Source organism: Meriones unguiculatus, chromosome 6 (genome assembly GCF_030254825.1).
Source record: "Meriones unguiculatus strain TT.TT164.6M chromosome 6, Bangor_MerUng_6.1, whole genome shotgun sequence".
NCBI lineage: Eukaryota > Metazoa > Chordata > Mammalia > Rodentia > Muridae > Meriones > Meriones unguiculatus.
This window is the reverse complement of record NC_083354.1, coordinates 41,365,190-41,386,315: the sequence shown is the minus strand read 5'-3', so window position 1 is coordinate 41,386,315 and position 21,126 is coordinate 41,365,190. Positions and strand designations below refer to the sequence as shown.

The following is a 21,126-nucleotide window of genomic DNA, read 5'->3' as shown; positions in this document are numbered from 1 at the left end:
TTATGTTGCTGAGGATGACTTCATGGAGTCCTGATTTCCCCTACCTCTGCCTCCCAAGTTTCAGTGTTAGGTGTGTGGTACCTCACCTGTTTATTCTCACCTGAGAATCTACTCAGGGCTTTATGTATAAATGTCAAGTACCCTACCAGCTGAGTTAAGTCTGTAGCCTTTCCTGTTAAGACAGGGTTTGCTAAAGGACCCAGGCTAGCTTCCAGCTCTTCCTCCTCCTGCCTGAGTTTCTTGACTATGAAATTACAGGTTTATCCATCTAGGAAAACATCTACAGCTAACTATGTTGCCATTGATAGCCTATGTGTCTTTATGCCTGGCAAGATATTATACATGGGGGATAATATTCACCAGAGAATTGAGGAAGTACAGCAGTTCAGACTTGGTGTTTGATTCTTCATAGGAATCTGTGTGGGTATCTTTGTTATAATACCAGATGCTAAGATGTATGAGGTAGTTGTACTGTGATGTGGGGCGCAGTTAGCAAAGGGACTGATGAATAGTTACTAATGGCGGTGGCGCATGCCTTTAATTCCAGTACTCGGGAGGCAGAGGCAGGCGGATCTCTTGAGTTCAAGGTAAGCCTGGTCTACAAAGCTAGCTTCAGGACAGCCAAGGTTACACGGAGAAACCGTGTCTGAAAAATCAAAATAGATAAATGAATGAACAAATGAATAAACAATAAGTTGCATGTGTATGCACCTATACGTGCATAAAACTGTGATTCTTCTTGAGAGACATGTCCACCGTCCCTTATTTGTTGCCTTCTTTCTATCTCATATTTAGGTAATAGTGAAAGGTTTTTAGTTTCTTGTAGGAACTGTTCTGTTTGAATCTTTGCCTTTTGCTTGTGATCATGCCAAAAGTACATTCATTAAAAAACTAATCCTCTCTTTGGGATGTTTTTGCACTCCTGTTCTTTTAAGCCAAGTTGTTTCTCACTTTGCTACATTGTATATATTTCAGTCTTTATGTTTACTCCTTTATGTTGGAATTTTATAACAATTGTATTTTGCTACTTATTAAAAAATGTAAACTCCTCAAGGTCAGGGTGTTACTCACTTTTGGTTTCTAGTAAACATAGTGGTTTGCCCTATCTTCATTAAATAGTTACTACAAAAATGTAGCTAAGACAATGAAAGATGGACAGGTTTTATAAGTATCTGTTTTAATAAAAAGATGCATTTATATTAAGTATTTATGATTCTTTTTATTCTTTTGCATGTTTTCTTGGCTGAATGGGAACAGAGAAGAAGAAAATGAGGTAAGTATAATTGAACATTTTAGACTCTAGATAAGAGCTGAAATATTTAAAGTTAAGTCATTTTGATTGTGAAATGAAGTTAATAGTTTTGCTGAATTTTATTTATTTTTTGGAGCTATAGTAACTCATTCTAGTGAGTTATTTTTAGATTTAAAAGATTTAAGGAATTTAGAAAGGTGGCAGGAGCTAGCAGTTCTAGAATTAGTTTAATCTGTTTCTGTGCATTAAATTTTCATATAAAATTTAGTTTGAAAAGTAGATTGTTTCTTAAATATTTGAAAGCCACTACTGTATGTATAATGTAATATGTGTGTACGATGTAAAAGCTTTTATTTCTTTACTTGAAATTATTATATGCTTTTCTTTATTTTGTTTTTTCAAGAAAGGTTTTCTATCTAGCCTCCTGCCTCTGCCTCCCCAGTTCTGAGACCAAAGTAATGGGCCACCATGCTCAGCTTTAAAACTGATTTTCAATTTTACCATGTTCAGGAATAATATTTCTCACCTGAATAATAGCCAAAATAAATTAAAGGACATCTACTAGAAAGATGTTGTAGGTGACATTTGTTGTTGTTTTGTTTGTTTGTTTGTTTTTGAGTTTGAGACAGGGTTTCTCTATAACAGCTCTGGCATGGTGGAACTCAGAATTCACAGAGCTCTACCTGCCTGTGCCTCTCAAGTGCTAGGATTATAGGTATATGCCACCATGCCCAGTTATGGCAAAATTTTAATTTGGACTTGAGTATCTTGCTTTTACCCTATATTAGCATAGACTTGGGGCCTGGGTGTGGTGGTGTAAATCTTCAGAGCTGGAAGGCAGATGCAAACTTATTTCTGTGAGTCCTTGGTCTGCCTGGGCTACCTAGGGAGACCCTGTCTCAACGAGTGTGTGTGTGTGTACACATACACATATATATGCATGCTTGAGTTTGTGTTCATAGATTTTTCTGTCCTTCTTTCAACAACCTAGCTTATGCCTTTAAATTCTGACTCCCATTTCCATTGGTGGTTTTTCAGATAATGGAGAACACTTCTTAGTTATATCTTGTTGTTCATGTTGTAATGTTAAAGAATAAGTTAGCATTACCAAAGTGTGTGTAGCTGAGGAAGAGATAGTATTAGTGTGCTAAGGCAGAATAATTTCAATTTTTAGTATGGAAAAGGGCTTGGTCTTTTTAAAATGAATGCTGTAAGAAGCTAATTTGTACCAGAGAAGGTCATTAAAATTGCCTGGTGCTTGTTAATCCCTGCCTTAAAACAAAAATAAACACATCACAAACAATTTTTCTTGCTTCATTTTGGAGCTATTGATTTACTATTCCCTAGTGTATGGGTCGTGTGTGTGTGTTTGTGTGTGTGTGTGTGTTTATCATGTACACTACATATTCTTTGTGATGCTGGAGATCCTAGGTTTATTTGATCTTTGGTGTTTCGTAGATAAATAACACACAAAAACAACTGTTTTCTATACTGAGGTGTTATTTACTGCCATGTATATAAATGTCTTTTATTACCAGGTTAACAGAAATTCTTGTTGAAAATGTTACTTGAGCTGAGCATGGTAGTGCATGGTTGCAGTCCCCGAGGTGGGTAGGTGGAAGTATAAGGACTAACATGAGCTCACAGAAAAGATTCAGCCTCAAAACCGAAAACCAAAACCAAAAAACCACCACCAGAACAAAACCAACTTCCAAAATATTAACAACAAAACAAAAAAATAGTTTTCCCTCAAAAAAAAAAAAAAAGGACTGGGTATCTAGAAAATAAGTGCCAATACAGGTAACTGTTAAAGCTGGGGCTATATACTTAATGATTCATTATTCTTTATACTTTCGGTTATGCCTAGAATGTTTCATAACAACTGAATTCCATTTGTAGCATAGTGGAAGTCCTACTACTGTTTTTTTATTTCCCTGACAAACATTTTAAATTGTGATAGTGACATTTTGAAAGAAAGTGTTTGTTATAGTAGTAATTGTTCTGTTCTTTTGTAGGCAAAGATTGAAAATGTGCAGAAAACAGGTTTCATCAAAGGACCAATGTTCAAAGGTGTTGCTTCTAGTCGATTTTTGCCCAAAGGCACAAAGACAAAAGTTAATTTGGAGGAACAGGGACGGCAGAAGGTATCATTCAGCTTCAGTCTTACAAAGAAAACTTTACAGAATAGATTTCTCACTGCACTTAGCAATGAAAAGCAAAGTGATTCTCCAAACTCTCCAGCTACACCTCTTCAAGTAGACTCAAACCCTAAAGTTAAAATGGATGCTGGAGATACTCTTCCTGCTTCAGAAGAATTTTCCCCACCGAAATCGAGAGTGGAATTGGGTAGAATTCATTTTAAGAAACATCTACTTCATGTGACATCCCGGCCACAGCTGGCTACAGCCACAGTGGTAGCATCTTCTTCTCCTCCTCCTCCAATACAGTTACCAGCTGTCATAGCAGAATCAACTATAGAGTCACCACCTTCATCTCCCCCTCCACCACCTCCACCTCCCCAAGCCTCATCGCCCTCACCACCAGCACCAATATCAGAGCCAGTGACCTTGCCACAACCTCCACTAACAGTACTAATGACATCACCAGGACCCTTACCAGTGGATGTAGCAGTTAGGGCTCAGAAAGAACTGCCAGTTAAAATTGTACCTGAATCTTTAGAGGTGGATATGAAGCAGGATATTGTCTCTAACAGTTTGGAAGAACATACAACTCAAACTTTGAAGGAACAAGCAGAAAATCTTCTGCAAAAAGAAGATTCCCATATTGGGAAGGAAGAAGTTTCAGATGGCTCTAAGATAAGCCTCAGTTCTAAAAAAGCAAGTTCCAAGAAGAAATCTTCACAATTTGAAGGCACATTTCTTGGTTCAGAATCTGATGAAGATTCTGTGAGGACTTCCTCCAGTCAAAGATCACATGATTTAAAATCTTCAACAAGCATTGAGAAGGAAAGAGATTTTAGAAAGAGCTCAGCACCTTCAAAAAGTGAGGATTTGGGGAAATCATCGAGATCTAAAACAGAGAGAGACGATAAATACTTTAGCTACTCAAAACTTGAAAGAGATACTAGGTATGTATCTTCCCGGTGTAGGTCTGAAAGAGATCGAAGGCGAAGCCGATCTCGTTCTAGATCTGACAGAGCCTCTAGAACTAGTTTGTCTTATTCTCGGTCAGAACGATCTCATTATTATGATTCTGATCGGCGCTACCATAGGAGTTCCCCCTATCGTGAGAGGACACGCTATTCTCGGCCCTATACAGATAACAGGACACGGGAGAGCTCAGACTCTGAAGATGAGTATAAGAAGACATATCCAAGGCGCACCTCCTCCCATTCCTACAGAGACCTAAGGACATCATCATCTTATTCTAAATCTGATCGGGATTGTAAAACCGAGAACTCTTACTTGGAGATAGAGAGAAGAGGAAAGTATTCTTCAAAACTAGAAAGAGAATCCAAACGGACTTCAGAGCACGAAGCCATAAAAAGATGTTGTTCTCCCCCAAATGAGCTGGGATTCAGAAGGGGGTCATCATATTCCAAGCATGATAACAGTACTTCCCGTTATAAATCTGCCCTTTCAAAACCTATATCCAAGTCCGATAAATTTAAAAATTCTTTCTGTTGTACAGAATTAAATGAGGAAAGCAAACAATCTCATTCTTTTAGTTTGCAGACTCCTTGTTCAAAAGGTAGTGAATTAAGAACAATTAATAAAATTCCTGAAAGAGAAAAGACTGGGTCTTCTTCTCCATCAAATCAATTAAATGATTCACCTACTTTTAAAAAGCTAGATGAATCTCCTATTAAGTCTGAATTTATAGGACATGATAGCCATGATAGTATTAAAGAATTGGAGTCATTATCAAAAGTGAAAAATGATCAGTTAAGAAGTTTTTGTTCCATTGAATTAAATATAAATGGATCTCCAGAGACAGAATCTGATGTGGCAACATTTTGTACTTCTAAAACAGATGCTATTTCTTTGACTTCTGATGATAGTGTGACTGGATCAGAGGTATCCCCTTTGATCAAAGCTTGCATGGTTTCATCAAATGGATTTCAGAATATTGGTAGATGCAAAGAAAAGGACTCGGATGATACTTGTAGGCAGCATAATAAGTCAAAAAGTCCATTTAGGGAAACAGAATCTTTGTCGTCACCACACCATGATAAACTTATTACTTTGCCAGTTAAGACTATTGATTATTCCAAAACATTAATTAGAGAGCCAGTTGATAAGATACATTCTTGCTGCAAAACCAAAGATTCAGATAGATGCTGTGCTCCAAATGAAAGCTCCGAAGCTGAAAATATTGAACCTTCAGTTATGAAGATTTCTTCAAAAAGCTTTATGAACATGCATTTGGAGTCAAAAACAGTTACATGTGATAATAGAGAGCTCTCTGATCAGCACTCAAAATTTTCATGTGATGAATATAAGCAGAGCATCGGTAGTAGTAGTTCAGCTTCACTTAACCATTTTGATGATTTGTATGAGCCTATAGGGAGTTCAGGTATTGTTTCATCTCTTGAGAGTCTTCCATCAGGAATAAGATGTGAAGAGAACACATCTCCAATTATAGATGCAGTGTTGAGTAAAAAAAACACAGAGTTTTTAAACTATGCAGGGAAAGAAACAGAAGCAGGTAGTGCCCTTCCTGATTCAGGGAAAGGATTTGCTTCTTGGGAAAACAGGCATAATAATGTGTTATCTGGGCAGTCTTTGCAAGAGGCCCAAGAAGAAGGGAATTCCATATTGCATGAGAGAAGAGGAAGGCCAGACATCTTAGATGAGGAAGAACAAAGAGGCCATACCCATACATCTGATGATTCAGAAGTCGTATTTTCTTATGATTTGAACTTAACCATGGAAGACAGTGATGGTATAACTTACACCTTAAAATGTGACAGTAGTGGTAGTGCTCCAGAAATTGTTTCTACTATCCATGAAGATTATAGTGGATCTTCTGCAAGTTCAAGTGAAGAAAGTGATTCAGAAGATACAGAGTCTGATGACAGCAGTATTCCGAGAAACCGTCTCCAGTCTGTTGTGGTTGTGCCAAAGAATTCTACTTTGCCCACGGAAGAGACAAGTCCCTGTTCTTCACGGAGCAGTCAGAGCTACAGGCATTATTCTGACCACTGGGAAGATGAAAGGTTAGAGTCAAGGAGACATGCATATGAGGAAAAGTTTGAGAGTATGTCAAGTAAAGGCTGTCCCCAAACTGAAAAATTCTTCCTCCATAAAGGAGCAGAGAGGAATCCAGAAACTTCTTATTCACAGTTCAGCAGAAAAGTAGATAATCACCTGCCTGAAATTGCTCATCCTCAAAGTGATGGGGTTGATAGTACAAGTCATACAGACTTGAAATCTGACCCTCTAGGTCACCTGAATTCAGAGAACGCAGTAAGAGCCAAAACATCTAGGCCACAAGAGCTACCAGTTTATTCTTCTGATGATTTTGAAGATATCCCAAATAAGTCTCGGCAACAGATGATTTTCTCTAACAGGCCAGATAGCAGTAGACTAGGAAAAACAGACCTGAATTTTTCTTCCTCTTGTGACATTTCCCGCATGGATGGAATGCACTCATCAGAAGATCTGAGAAACTTAGGGTGGGACTTCTCCCAACAAGAAAGGCCCACCACCACATACCAGCAACCTGACAGCAGTTATGGAGCATGTGGACCACACAAGTATCAACAAAGTACTGAACATTACAGTGGGACTCATAATTACTGGCAGGGCAATGGCTATTGGGATCCAAGATCAGCAGGTAGACCTCCAGGAACTGGGGTTGCTTATGATCGAATTCAAGGGCAGGTACCAGATTCTTTAACAGATGATCGTGAAGAAGAGGAGAATTGGGATCAACGAAGTGGATCACATTTTTCAAGCCAGTCTAATAAGTTTTTCTTCCATCAGAAAGACAAGTTGTCAGTGCAAGCACCTGAGATAAGCAGCAATTCAATTAAGGACTCTCTAGTTATGAATGAAAGGAAAGATTTTTCAAAAATCTTTGAAAAAAATGATATAAAAGAAAGAGGGCCTCCTAAAAAACGAAGGCAAGAATTGGAGAGTGATTCTGAAAGTGATGGTGAACTACAGGCTAGAAAGAAAGTTAGAGTGGAGATTGAACAAGGGGAGACATCAGTGCCCCTACACTCAGAGCTGATGGGGCCTTCCTGTGCTATGGATGACTTCAGGGACCCACAGCGGTGGAAAGAATTTGCCAAGCTGGGGAAGATGCCTTGCTACTTTGATCTTATTGAAGAAAATGTTTATTTAACAGAAAGGTGAGCCTCACATACTTTTTGAATACATTTTTGTAACTTTTTTATAAAATAGTAATAGGTACTCAGTAGTTTAGACTGAAATAAGAGTTGAATGATAAATTTCAAGTAACAATCTATAAAATGTTGTTTTCCATTCAGATTTACTAATAGATTTCTTTCTTTTTTTTTTTTTTTTTTCCATCTTGAGAAAAATGAGGACTAGAGAGATGGCTTGGGTTAAGAGCACTGGCTACTTTTCCAAAGGTCCTGAATTCAATTCCCAGCACCCACATGGTGGCTCATAACCATCTATAATGGGATATGATTCTGTCTTCTGGTGTTCATGAAGACAGAACAAGAATGTACATAAAATACACAAATAAGTTAATCTTAAAACAAAAACAAAACCCTCTGTTCTTAACTTCAGGTTGCAGTATTTTAGGAGCTGGAGAAACAAATGGCTCTGTGGTTAAGAACACTGACTACTTTGCCAGAGGACCCAGATTCAATTCTGGTACCCACACGCTAGCTCACAACTGTCCAACTCTAGTTCCAGGGGATGTGACACCCTCACACAGACATACATGCAGGCAAACACAAATGCACATGAACTAAAAATATATAAATTTAAAAAAGAAAAAAGGATGTCTAGTTTGTCTGTTTTTTTTTTTTTTTTTTCATTTGGTTTAAAAAAAGTATAATGTCCAGCACTCAAAAAGCAGAATCAGGTGAGTCTCTTCTGAGTTTGAGACCAGCTGCTCTGAAGAGTGAGTTCTAGGATAGCCAGAAACCGTGTCCCAGGGGTGGCATGGGTGGGGAAAGATAAGCTAGTCTGATTTTTCCATACGTAACTCTTCTTTCATGTGGTTTTAAAAAGTTTAATTTAAGGTAGCCTACTTTTTCTTCTTAATTCCTTTTTAATGTGAAATTGTGACTGAAAATGAAAGAAAAAGTCAAGTGAGCAGACAGGTGATAGTACATTTGCTTTGGTTGCAGAGGATGCAGGTTCAGTTCCTAGCACCCACACAATAGGGCCACTCTCAGCTGTCTGTTACACTAGTCCCAGGAAATCCCATGTCCTCTCCTGGTCAACTCAGGCACTTCACAAATGTGGTACACAGACATAAACAGGACACTCATACATGTCAGAAATAAAATAGTTTTTAAAAAGGGCCAGTGATTGTTAGAAACTTTTTTCTTTTTCCTTTTTTTCTTTGTTTTCGTTTTAGACTGTTTGTGTAGTCTTGGCTGTTCTGGAACTTGGTCTGTAGACCAAGCTGGCCTTTGCCTCCGAGTGCCACCACCCCAGCCTGATACTTTTGTCTTTAAAACAAGTGCACATGAAGCCAGCGCCTTTAGGTATGATAAACCATAATTAGAGTACGGTAGTTTTTCTGCCAGTTTTCTTAATTTTTTTTTATTTACATATAATTATTTTTATTTTATGTGCATTGGTGTTTTGTCTGTGTGAGGGTGTCAGATTCCTCTGAAACTGGAATTGCAGACAGTTGTGAGCTGCCCTCTGGGTGCTGGGAATGGTGCATATGTGGGGGAGGGGCAAGTGGGTGTTGGATACTCTGGAGCCTCAGAGGCAGTTGTGAGGTGGGTGTTGGTAGTTAGACTCCTGGTCCTGTGGGAGAACAGCATGCCTTCTTCACTGCAGCGCCATCTCTCCACCTTCTCAATGTGTTTATGTGTACTTTACTGCCATTTTCCTTTGTGGAAAGTTTCCCTCAGCTGAGATTCATCTAGCTATCATCCTTTAAGCACTTAAAATAAATTTTTGTTAAAATTTTCTTTGTACTGTATGCATAAATTAAAAAGACTTTATTCTATTTATTTATTTTGTGACAAGGTCTCATTCAGCCCAGGCTGGCCTTGAACTCTAGATTTTTCTGTAAACTTCCACTTCCCAAGTGCTGGGACTACAAGTACATGTCAGCACTATCAGTTTTGGCATGGGTTCTTATGAACAGCTTTATTTATCTACTAAAATATCTTGGTTTTGGTTGTTTGTTTTGTTTTGTTTTGTTTTGTTTCTAAGTGCCAGTGTCTTTAATAATCTTTACACATTTATTTCCAATTTTTTATTGAGAAAATTTTGCTCCTGAATTGTTTGTCTAATTAATTCATTTTTACATTTTTGCTTTTATTTTTGAGATTGTCTCACTATATTTGTGTGTGTGGGCCCAGAACTCTTTGGATCTATATCCTGCTGCCTTTGCCTCTTTTGAGCTACAGGTATTCACTAGCATGCTTGCTTTATTTTAAAAAAATCGACTCACTTTTTAAACAGATGTATACAAGTGCGACATCACTAAAAATTCCATGAAAGATTTGGTTGAATTATACACATTCTCTCTCACTCACTCTCACATTCTCTCTCTCTTTTTCTTCCCCATCTCCCCATCTCTCACATGTGAACCATGATCTCACTGTTTAACTCAGGCTGGCCTAGAGCTTGCTAAGTTGCCAAGACTGACATAAACTGGATATTTTTGCCTCAGCCTCCCTAGTGCTGGGATCATAGGCATTGTACCACTGTACCTAGCTCTGGCAGAATCAAAGCTCTTGATTAAAAATTTGTTTCGCTTTTTTTGAGACGGAATGCTATGTCTACAATTTTTTTTTAAAGATTTTATGTGTATAAATGTTTTGACTGTATGTATATATGCACACTGCCTGCATGCCTAGTACTTTTGGAGGCCAGAAGGGAGCACTAAAACTGGAGTTACAGACAGCTATGAGCCATTGTGTGGGAGCTGGGAACTGAGCCCAGGTCCTGTGCAAGAACAGCAAGGGCTGTTAACGCTGAACCATTATCTTAGCCCCATGAAACTTATTTAGGAGTTGGTCTTCCTGAGGCAGCTGAATTGTTTGTTCTTCATGGGTTCTGAAGTTCTGATTTCTGAGGGTTTTGTTTTGTTTTACAAAACAAGGTCTTCCTTTGTAGCCCAGGCTGGCCTTGAACTCAAAGATTTCCTTGTCTTGGCTTCCTGAGGGTGCTATGATTATAGGCATATACCACCTTGCTCTAATTTTCAAACGTTGGCTAACTAGCCACATCATTATTTGAAACTCACAAACTTTGCTGTTTTCTCCTAATCTTGGTATTTTGAAATTGCTCAGTCTGAGATTTAGCTGACCTGAACTAGGAAGTAAGGATTGAATTTCAAGACTAGAACTCATTCCTCCCCAACATTGCCACATACTCCTTTTTTCCCCTCCCTCCCTTCCTCCTCTGTGGTGCTGAGGAATTGAACCTAGGGCTTTCGTTTTTTATCAGCAAGTGCTATACTAACTGAGCTAGCTGTAGTTCCCAGACCTTTTTCCTGCAATCCCCCAAAACAGGGTCTCATACTGTTCTGGCTGGACATGCACTTGTGGTTTAGGCAGGCCTTGAACCTGTGTCCTTTCCTCAGGCAAGGGAAACTAGCTTGGATTACAGGCATATACCACCACACCAGGCTTTTATCTAACAAATGCCAATGATTAGATTTTTTTTTTTTCATCTACTTTTCCTTCTCTTTTTGGGGGGACGGTGGTGTGTGTGTGTGCGGTCTGTGGGATGAGGTTGAAGGGGGTTAGAGTCTTGCCCTTACAGTCGAGGCTGGCCTTGAACTCAGTGTTTCTACTTTAGTATTTTCTTCCTTTTGAGTGGTAGACTTAAGAAATGAATGTGAACCTGAGATTCAGTACTCATTTAATTGAATATATTATCTTCAAGAGACTTGCGTAACTTAATTTTATGACATTTTTTAGAAAGAAGAACAAATCCCATCGGGATATTAAGCGAATGCAGTGTGAGTGTACCCCTCTTTCTAAAGATGAAAGAGCACAAGGTGAAATAGCATGTGGAGAAGATTGCCTTAATCGTCTCCTCATGATTGAATGGTAAGGAAAACGCTCCTTTGCTCTTACTCTTTTATTATGTGTCTTTTTGAAAAAAAATTAGTGAATGATATAATTTTAACTTTTTCCCTACATGTAAATGAATATTTATAAATAGAGAAATAAAAATTTCAATGTTTAGTAGAAAACATATTAAGACAGATTTTCCCTGTACTAATTATAGCATCTGCCACGTAAGTGGCAGTTCTATTGCTAATACTAATATTCTGTTACTACTTTTTCTTTCATAATTCTTTTGAAATAGGATCTCTTATGTAGCTCTGGTGGTCCTGGAACTCCCTGTATAGACCAGGCTGCCCTAAAATACACAGAGATCTACTTGCCTCTGTCTCCTGAGTGCTGGGATTAAGGCTTGTACACCACCACAGCCAGTCTCTGCTGCTACCTTTAATTTAGTCCTTTTGTGATGTTTGTGCCCTGAAAAGTAACTTGTGGTAATTTTAAACTTTGATGATGAAATAAAACAAAGATGAAGTACCTGGCTGGAGAGATGGCTCAGAGAGGTTAAGAGCACTGAAGAACACTGGCTGTTCTTCCCAAGGTCCTGAGTTCAATTCCCAGCAACCACATGGTGGTTCACAACCATCTATAATGAGAACTGGTGCCCTCTCCTGGCCTGTAGATATACATGCAGGCAGAATGCTGTATAAATAATAAATAAATAAATAAATCTTAAAAAAAAAAAAAAAGATGAAGTACCAGCACTCAGGAGGCAGAGGCATGCAGATTTCTGTGAGTTTGAGGCCAGCCAGGGGAGGGAAGGGATAAATAGAAACCCTGTATCAAAAAATCAAAACCAAGACAAAACAAAACAAAAAACCCAAACCCCCCCTTTTTTTTTTTTTTTGATAGTTTCTCCAGAAAAAGCATTAATGTGTAAACATAGGCTTTTTGTTTGTTTTCTTTGGTTGGTTGTTTTGTTTTGTTTTTCGAGATGGGTCTCTTTGTATAGCTTTGGCTGTCCTGGACTTGCTTTGTAGACCAGGCTGGCCTCAAACTCACAGCAATCCATTTTCCTCTGCCTCACTGAGTGCTGGGATTAAAGGTGTACACCACCACACGCAACTGGCATTTTTTTTTTTAATATGTAGAAATAAAAACATACTGCATATACTTCTGGATAATCAGACCTAATCAAACCTGTCTACTTTTTTCTCACAGCAGCATTACATTTTCTGTTCATAGTTGACCCACAGTAATTAATTTTCTCATGGTACATATTGATTAGTATAATTCATAAAATGCTAAATATCTCTTATTAAAGTTATTTTCTTTGTTGTTGTTTGAGACAGGGTGTATGTAGCTTCGGCTGGTCTGGAAGTTGCTATGTAGACTACCTGGGCCTAGAACTCATAGAGATCCACCTGCCTCTCTCCCTCTTAGTTAGCAGAATTGAAGTCGTGCATCACTATGCCTTGCTAAAAATGTTAGATAGGTTTTTTTAAAACCAATTTGATGAGTAAAACATTTTTTTCTTATTTTTATTTTATTATTTTCTATGTATGGGTATTTTTGCCTGCCTGTAAGCCTGTGCACTAAATGCATGGTACCTGTGGACGCCAAAAGAGTGAGTTTGACGCCCTGTAACTTGAGTTACAAATGGTTATTAGCTGCCATATGTGTGCTGAGATGCGAACCCAAGTTCAATGGAAGAACATCTGGCCCATCTCTCCCATCTGATTATTTTAATATGAAAAAATATTGGGATAAAAAGAAGGTGCACACTTTTTATCCCAGCACTTAGAGGAAGAGGCAGACAAGTCTCTTGAGTTTGAAGCCAGTCTGTTTTATATCAAGAGTTCCAGGACTGCCAGGACTACATAGTGAGTAGACAACCTTTTTTGATGAGACAGTTGTGACTTTATAGCCCAGTCTGATAATCAACTTATTGTGTAGTCCAGATTGGCTTCAAACTCTCTGACATTGTTTCTCCACAGTTTTTCACTGTGGGAGTACAGGAATGAGCTACCACTCCACTTCAGGGCTCTTTGAGACAAGGTTTTTCTTTGTAGCCTTGTCTGTAGACCAGGCTGGCCTTGAACTCACAGAGATCCACCTGCCTCTATCTCCCAAGTGCTGGAGTCACAGGTGTGCAGCACAGTGTCCATCCAGCTCAGGGCTCTTTATTTTTAATGTTAATAAAGTTGTTTTTCATAGCAAAGTATAACTTTTATTTTTGTTCCTATTAAGTTTTATAAAAATAAAATATGTTTTCTCAGAAAAAAATGAAAAATCACTTATTTCTACTTTAAATTTTGTGTTTATATATGTGTACATGTGTGTTGTTACATTCAAAAGACCAAATTAATGATTTGAATGGACTGTAAAAGGAAGTGCACTTAACTTAAGCAAACTAAAATTAATACAGATCAGATGTCTGTTGTTGGAAAATTAATAACTGGGCTGCCAAGTTGGCTTAATGGATAAAGGTCCTTACAATGCAAGCGTGATGTCCTCGCTCCCACATAATGGAAAAGAGAACTAACTCCTGTGAGTTGTACTCTAATTTCTGCATGCATGCAAGATAAACCTGATTTAAAGAATATTAATAACTATGATCAGAAAACACATGCACGATAACATAAAAGTTTTTAATAAGATTCATTGGTACAGCTTTGATTAGCAAATCCAGTAAATGTCAATGTACTCAAAGATTATATGCAGATGGGAATTACTTTCTAGACAAAAGTGGCAGGCAGATCTTTTGATTATCAAATGGTTAGACTATATTGTGCGTATACTCCTTCAAGAGCAATATAGACACTGAAATTCTAAGTGCTTTTGTAACATAAGTGGTAATATTGAATAATATTCATTGGTTAGCTACACATAAACTGTGCGATAAAGATATTTGTTGTTACATAACACAGCCTAGCAAAGATGTTATAATTCTTTATGGTATTTAAAGATTTATCTTTTACTCATTTTTTGTTTCAGTTCCTCTCGATGTCCAAATGGAGACTATTGTTCGAATAGACGGTTTCAGAGAAAACAGCATGCAGATGTAGAGGTTATACTTACAGAAAAGAAAGGCTGGGGCTTGAGAGCTGCCAAGGATCTACCTTCGTAAGTTTTGTTTCTATGACTTTTCACTTCATTTTTGTGTTGTTGAATTTGGTTAGGCATTTTGTAGGAAGACGATTTTTATCAGTGATGCTTAATAATGGTCATTATGTTGAATGACTACTTGGTAACTGGTTTAATAAATTGATTTCCACAAAATTATGAAAAAGTTCTTTGAGCCCTTTCATTCAGCTGCATCTTCAAGGCTGAATTGTTAGTCTCAAGGTATTGCTTGTTCTTTAGACTTCTTGATGTAAATTCCCATTCTTGGATTATTTAGTGGTTAGTTAGATTCTGGTATTTTAAGAACTTGCTTCAGGTAAAAGGGTTAGTGTACTATCATTAAAGTAGAATGTTTGGTATAATACAGCACATTTTAAGAGGGGTCATTCTAGTGGGGTCTGACTCCTGAGTGGAGCTCTGACTTTGGGAAGATAAATTTCCTTAAACTCTTGTAAAACCTGTGTCACATAGCATCAGTGATGAAATTTAGGGAGGAGAATTTGAAAGGGAAAGATCCTATATAAAGTATTTTTAGCAGTTACATAATTCACAAGACAGCCTGTGTAGGACCTCAAATTTTGTTACTATTACATAATACTTACAAAGTTGATACATTTCTTTGGTCAGAAAGAAACATCTTAGGATTGATTATTTTTCTATGTCTGGATGTTTTACTGCTTTGTCTGTATGGATGTTGCACCACTTGTGTGCCTAATGCCTGAAGGAGCTGATGAGTATGTTGGATCCCATAGACTTGGTCCTCTGGAGGAACAGGCCGTGTTCTTACTTGTGGAGGAGCCATCTGTTTCGCTCCTTAAATATTGATCATAAATATACTAATTTAACTTTTTAGGTTTAGCCTTGTGTAACTAGAGTGTTATTACTGAGACCTAATGTGGGCTGTTATAAAAATACATTTATTTACTGTGTTTTTCTATGGGTATTTTGAAATTAAGACAGAGTCTCATTATGTAGTCCTGGCTGCCAGGAAACTTACACTGTAGACCAGACTGGTCTTGGACTCAAAGGGTTCTACTTGCTTCTGCATCCCAATTGCTGGAATTAAATCATGTGTCACCTTGTCCGGCTGAGTCTAATTATTTATTTACTTATTTATTTTAGTGTTTTAAAACAGGGTTATCTGTTGTGGCCTTGGCTGTCCTGGAATTCACTCTGTAGACCAGGGTGGCCTTGAACTGACAGAGATCCTTCTGCCTCTGCCTGCCAAGTGCTGGAATCATAGGTGTATACCATAACAGATGGCCTAATCTTTTTTTGTTTTTGTTTTCTAAAGAATTCTTTTCAGTTGGTAGGGTAACTTGAATGAGCACACTGATTCTATCAGTATCTGATAAACAAAACCAAAAGATTTACTTTTGTGTGTGTGTTTGTGTGTGTCTGTATAACAAACTTGTGAGAATTAGTTCTTTCCTTCTACCATGTATATTTTAGGAATTGAACTCAGGTTCAGTCAGACTTGGTACAAGTACCCTAACCTCTTGAGCCATCTCTCCCCCCTTTACATTCTTAAAATTGTTTCATTGTTGCGTATTTTGAGGGTTAAAACTTCCAGGCAGGTTATTTTAGTTTACAGCTGAGGAACACAGCATAAAAAAATAAAGCATTTGTGTATAAAGCCAATAGTTGAAGTCCTTAGTGGTAATAAACTCTCAGAGAATAAAGGGATGTAAAGAGACTTGATTTAATAGCTTCATAAAACATGGGTGAATTACCAAGGAAAGAACCATCAAGTATATAAGATAGCTGACAGAAGCCAACGAGAGATTAGTCACATTTACTTGTGATTAATCTCTACACAAGTAGAGGCTACAGAGAAGTCACAAAAAATGCAGTCAGAGAAAAGGTATACTTTTGTTGTTAATATAGGATGTGCATTTAATCCTAGCACTCTGGAGGCAGAGTCAGGCAGATAAGTTTCAGTACAGCCTGGAATATACAGAGAAAGTATCTTGGTCCCTGTTCTATTGTGAAGAGAACCAAGGCAACTCTTATAAAAGAAAGTGTTTATTTAGGAACTTGCTTACAATTTCAGAGGCTAGTCCATTATCTTCATAGTGGGGAGCATTGTGCATGAAAGCAGACATGGTGTTGGAGAAATTGCAGAGAGCTATTTCTGATGTGCAGGCAGCAGAGAGAACCTGGACTAGCATTTGGCTTTTGAAACCTTAAACCCACCCCCAGTGACATACTTCCTCCACCAAGGGCACACCCCCTGATCCTTCTAATCTTGTTAAAGAGTTCCATTCCCTAGTGACTAAGCCTTCAAATAATGGGGCCCATTGCTATTCAAAGTATCACAGAAATCTTGTCTTAAAAAACCAAAACCTTGGCTGGAGAGATGGCTTGGAAGTTAAGAGCACTGGCTGTTCTTCCAGAGGTTCAGAGTTCAATTCCCAGCAACCACATGGTAGCTTATAGCCATCTATAGTGAGTTCTGTAGGCACACATCTGGCCTGTAGGCACACATCTAGGCAGAATACTATATAAATAATAAAAAACCAAACAAAACCAAAACCTGTGGTGGTGGTGCAAGTGCAGTTGCACAAGCACACCTTTAATACCATTAGGGCTTAAAGGCAGCCAGGGCTACACAGAGAAATCCTGTCTCAAAACAAACAAACCAAAAAAAAAAAAATACCAAACCTCTGGCTAGCGAGATGACTGAGTGGTAGATAATACTTGTTCTTGCAGAGGACCAGGGTTCAGTTCCCAGACCCACATGGCAACTTATAACCATCCATAATTCTGGTTTCAGAGGATCTGACATCAGTTAGCAACCAGGCATGCACATGGAACACAGACATATATGTTCACACAACACTAGTCACAGAAAACATATACATATATATATATGATACCAAATTTCTAATTGATTCCTAAGAAAATTAATTATTCATTATTTTTCCATTCCTTGGTCCAGGCCCCTGAACAACTCACTCTGTAAGAGTAAAGTTTGACTTTCATTCTTACAGAGTATAGTTTTCTTGGTCTTTATTCTAAATATTTTCTAAATCGCCTGTGGTATGCTGTCAGTCTAAAAAGTATTCAGATATATTACAATGTAGACTTGAATGTTATGATTTTCAGTTGGCTGTAGAGTATACGTTATATAAATTGCCGTCACTTCATGAAACCTCATTGGAGTTACTTGTGAAACTTCATTCATTGTCCTTCTTCATAACAGTTAGGCAACATGCCATCTGGTCTTTAGGACAAGTCCGGGTCTGAAAGCATGGGTGCTACTTTATGCTTTTTATATAATTTTTTCCTTTTCCCTTCCCTTACTCCACCTCCTCTCCTCTTATTTCTTTCTGGTGTGAAAGATAACTCTATCTTGGGATATTCTTGCATAATAAAGCCTCTTCATTGCTATTTTGTATAGCTGTTTTATGCAAATTCATGTATATTATGGGTAGTATTCTAGGCAATGAGACCAGCCAAGAAGCAAGAGCCAATTTGATTTTCATCATCATTAAAGAACTCAAGTAAGGGCCCAGAAGGGTTGCTGTATTTAAATTGCCTTAATTTTTCCTAACATTTTTCAATATCATAGTTTCTTCAGAGCTCTTTTTACCAGTTATGAATCACTGATTTTATATTTGTAAGCCATATTTAAATTGTGTGTGTGTCTGTGTAACTCAGGGCATTGCATAGTGCAAAGAATATACTTTACCAGTGAACTTCATTCCCAGCACAAACATTTATTTTAATGTCCATATAAAGAATATGCATCTTGGAAGTATGTATAAAGCTTAAAAGTTTCTTGACTCAGCCAGGGGAGACAGAGAGGGAGGTGGATCTCTGACTCGAGGTCAGCCTGGTTTACAAAGCAAGTCCAGGACAGCCAAGGCTACATAGAGAAACCCTGTCTCCAAAAAAATATCTTGACTGAATGGTCTTTTAAATATTTTAGGAGAGAGGTAGGTGACGCATGCCTATTGTCTTGGTGCTGAAGAGACTGAGGCAGGGGGGATCTCAGGTAGAAGGCCAAGGCATTGGATACATGATAAATATTTAGTAGTTTTTTCTAAATTTGTAAGTTTTCAGTATAATTCCTAGGCTGGAAGTGCAATTTTTTTTTTTGTTTGTTGTTTTGTAGGAACACCTTTGTCCTGGAATATTGTGGAGAGGTACTTGATCATAAAGAGTTTAAAGCTCGGGTGAAAGAATATGCCCGGAACAAAAACATCCATTACTATTTCATGGCCCTGAAAAACGATGAGGTGAGCAGCATGGATGAGTTTACTTTAAAACAGATATGGAAACTGTTGCATTGGTTTTAGGGTGTGGTGAGTTGATATATTGATTGATCTTTAAGTGACAAAAATTTGTGGCCAGAAGAAATGAACAAAATTTAATAACCATCTGTGGTGGCCACTGCCTCTAATTTCTGCACTGGGGAGGTGGAATCAGGAAGAGCAGAAGTTCAAGACCATCCTCATCTATATGGGGAATTTGAGGCCAGCTTATGCTACATAAGACAATGTTTCAAAACAAACCAAAACAGAAAGGATCAGAATAGTATGGATTTCTATTTGTTTACAAAAGGATGGGAAAGGATGGTGGTTATATGTAAACATGAACATATATGCTTCATATGACAACTTTAAAAATCATGGATGATTTGCAGAATGTTTTTATGTGGGTTATTTTAATGCTTGGAACTGTAATTCCATTTTAAAGTGATATTAATGAGCACGTTACTTGTTGATTCAAACAACTCTTTAAAAGTAGTTTCACACAGAACTTTTTTATGAGAAATGATATGTTAATGTGTTTTGCATTTTTATAAATCTCTTCAAAAATGTGTGGCTTGGTAAAGTTCTGCTAGATCCTTATATCTGCTTCTATCTTCAAGGTAGAAATGCTAATTTTAGGGAGCTATGTATCTCTAGACTCACTGGGCGTGACCTATCAAATTTTCACTCAAGGGCATTTGGACATATACTCAAGTTGTAAAGCTACTGAACTGTAGCACTGTACCTGTTTTAAAAAGAATTATTCCACATGTGAGATTGAAATGCAATAAAATATGAGAAGTAGCTAAAAGTAGGTAAGAGAGACAACATATATATTTTCTGGTTTGTTTTTGTTTTGAGACCAGATCTCACTTTGGCCTATCTAGAACTGAATAGGCTGGCTTGGATTCTTAGTGATCCTCTTGCCCCTGCCTCTGGACTGCTGGGATTAAAGGTCTAAGACACTGTGGCCTAGCACTTCTGAGTCCTTCAGGATAACCTTGAACTTCTGATCCTCTGCCTTTCAGTTTCTAGGTTTACAGGCATGTGCTACTACAATATGGTTATATGAAGTGCTGAGGATTGAACCCAGGATTTCTACATTCTAGACAAGCACTGTACCAGCTGAGTTTATTCCCAGCTCCAAGAAATAGTTTTGCTATTAGGTGAACTATCTGTAGTTAGCAAAAATTCCAAAAAAGCAGTTCGCCATTTGTTACTTTGTTATAGAAAGTTCTCTAAAATAGGGTAAGAGTCAAAGGGATGTAGATGTGAGTTTTACGTTAAAATTGTCTTAATGCTTTTCTTTTTCAAAATGCATGGATATTTTAAGATCTCATTTTAAGACTCTTTAAATTTTCTTCTTTTCCCCAGATAATAGATGCCACTCAAAAAGGGAATTGCTCTCGTTTCATGAATCATAGCTGTGAGCCAAATTGTGAAACCCAAAAGGTATGTTGGTGGGTGTAAATATAGTTAAATTTTGAAATATTTATTCAGGATTGCCCTTTTGGCTATTAATTTTAATTGTATCAGAGGTGCTCTTAAGTTTTTCTTATTCTACTTTATTTTCATTTTGGAATAAATTTAGATTTATAAAAATACAAAAATATAGTATTAAAAAATAGTACAGTGTATGCCTAAATAACCGTACTTTAATGATAATATCCAAGGTCATTTTGATTAATCAAAAACTTTAGTAAAGTAAGATTTTTTAAAGTCAGATTTTTATTGCTGCTTGTGTGCGTGTGTGTGTGTGCGCGTGCGTGTGCGTGTGTGCGTGCACGCGCTCATGTATGCATGTGTATATGCATGTACAGGCCAGAGAAAAACTTGCAGGAGTTGAGTCTTTAACTGTGTGGGTACAGGGGATTGTACTTGGTGATTGATTGCTACCAAATGCCTTTACCTGATGAGCCATCTTGTCAGCCTTTTAATATAGTTTTTATAGCTATAGTTTTTCTAGTCTAAAATACAACCCAGAAATTTGTTACATTTGATAGTGTCCTTGCTTATAATCTATATTTTATTTCAAAAACACCATAACACAAACATATCTGAATTTTCACCAATCCCAATACAGAATCTTTTTTTTTTAATTAAATTTTTTTTAATATTAAAATTTGTTGTCAGGCAGTGGTGGCACTTAGGAGGCAGAGGAAGGCAGATCTCTGAGTTTGAGGCCAGCCTTGTCTCCAGAGTTAGTTCTAGGACAGCCAGGGCTACACAGAAAAACTGTCTTGAAAAAAACAAAAGAAACAAACAAAAATTTATTATGTCTATGTCTGTGAGTGTTTTGTTTGCATGTATGTCTGTGCACAAGGTGTGTGCAGGGCCTA

General features: G+C 37.6%; 1 protein-coding gene across 4 annotated transcripts in view; it reads left to right on the top strand.

The window, feature by feature from the left end:
• Positions 1–21,126, top strand: part of Setd2 (SET domain containing 2, histone lysine methyltransferase) — a 94,378-nt gene that overhangs the window by 14,805 nt on the left and 58,447 nt on the right. For 3 of the 4 annotated variants that reach the window (XR_009592307.1, XR_009592308.1, XM_060385208.1), the window contains exons 2-7: positions 1,236–1,273; positions 3,268–7,571; positions 11,313–11,444; positions 14,400–14,528; positions 18,649–18,772; positions 20,162–20,239. Coding sequence is in view for 2 of the 4 variants with exons in the window: in XM_060385208.1 (XP_060241191.1) it covers positions 1,236–1,273; positions 3,268–7,571; positions 11,313–11,444; positions 14,400–14,528; positions 18,649–18,772; positions 20,162–20,239 (4,805 nt within the window). In the remaining 2 variants the exon portion in view is untranslated. The remainder of the gene's footprint in view (positions 1–1,235; positions 1,274–3,267; positions 7,572–11,312; positions 11,445–14,399; positions 14,529–18,648; positions 18,773–20,161; positions 20,240–21,126) is intronic. The other variant, XM_021647934.2, reaches the window with a different exon arrangement.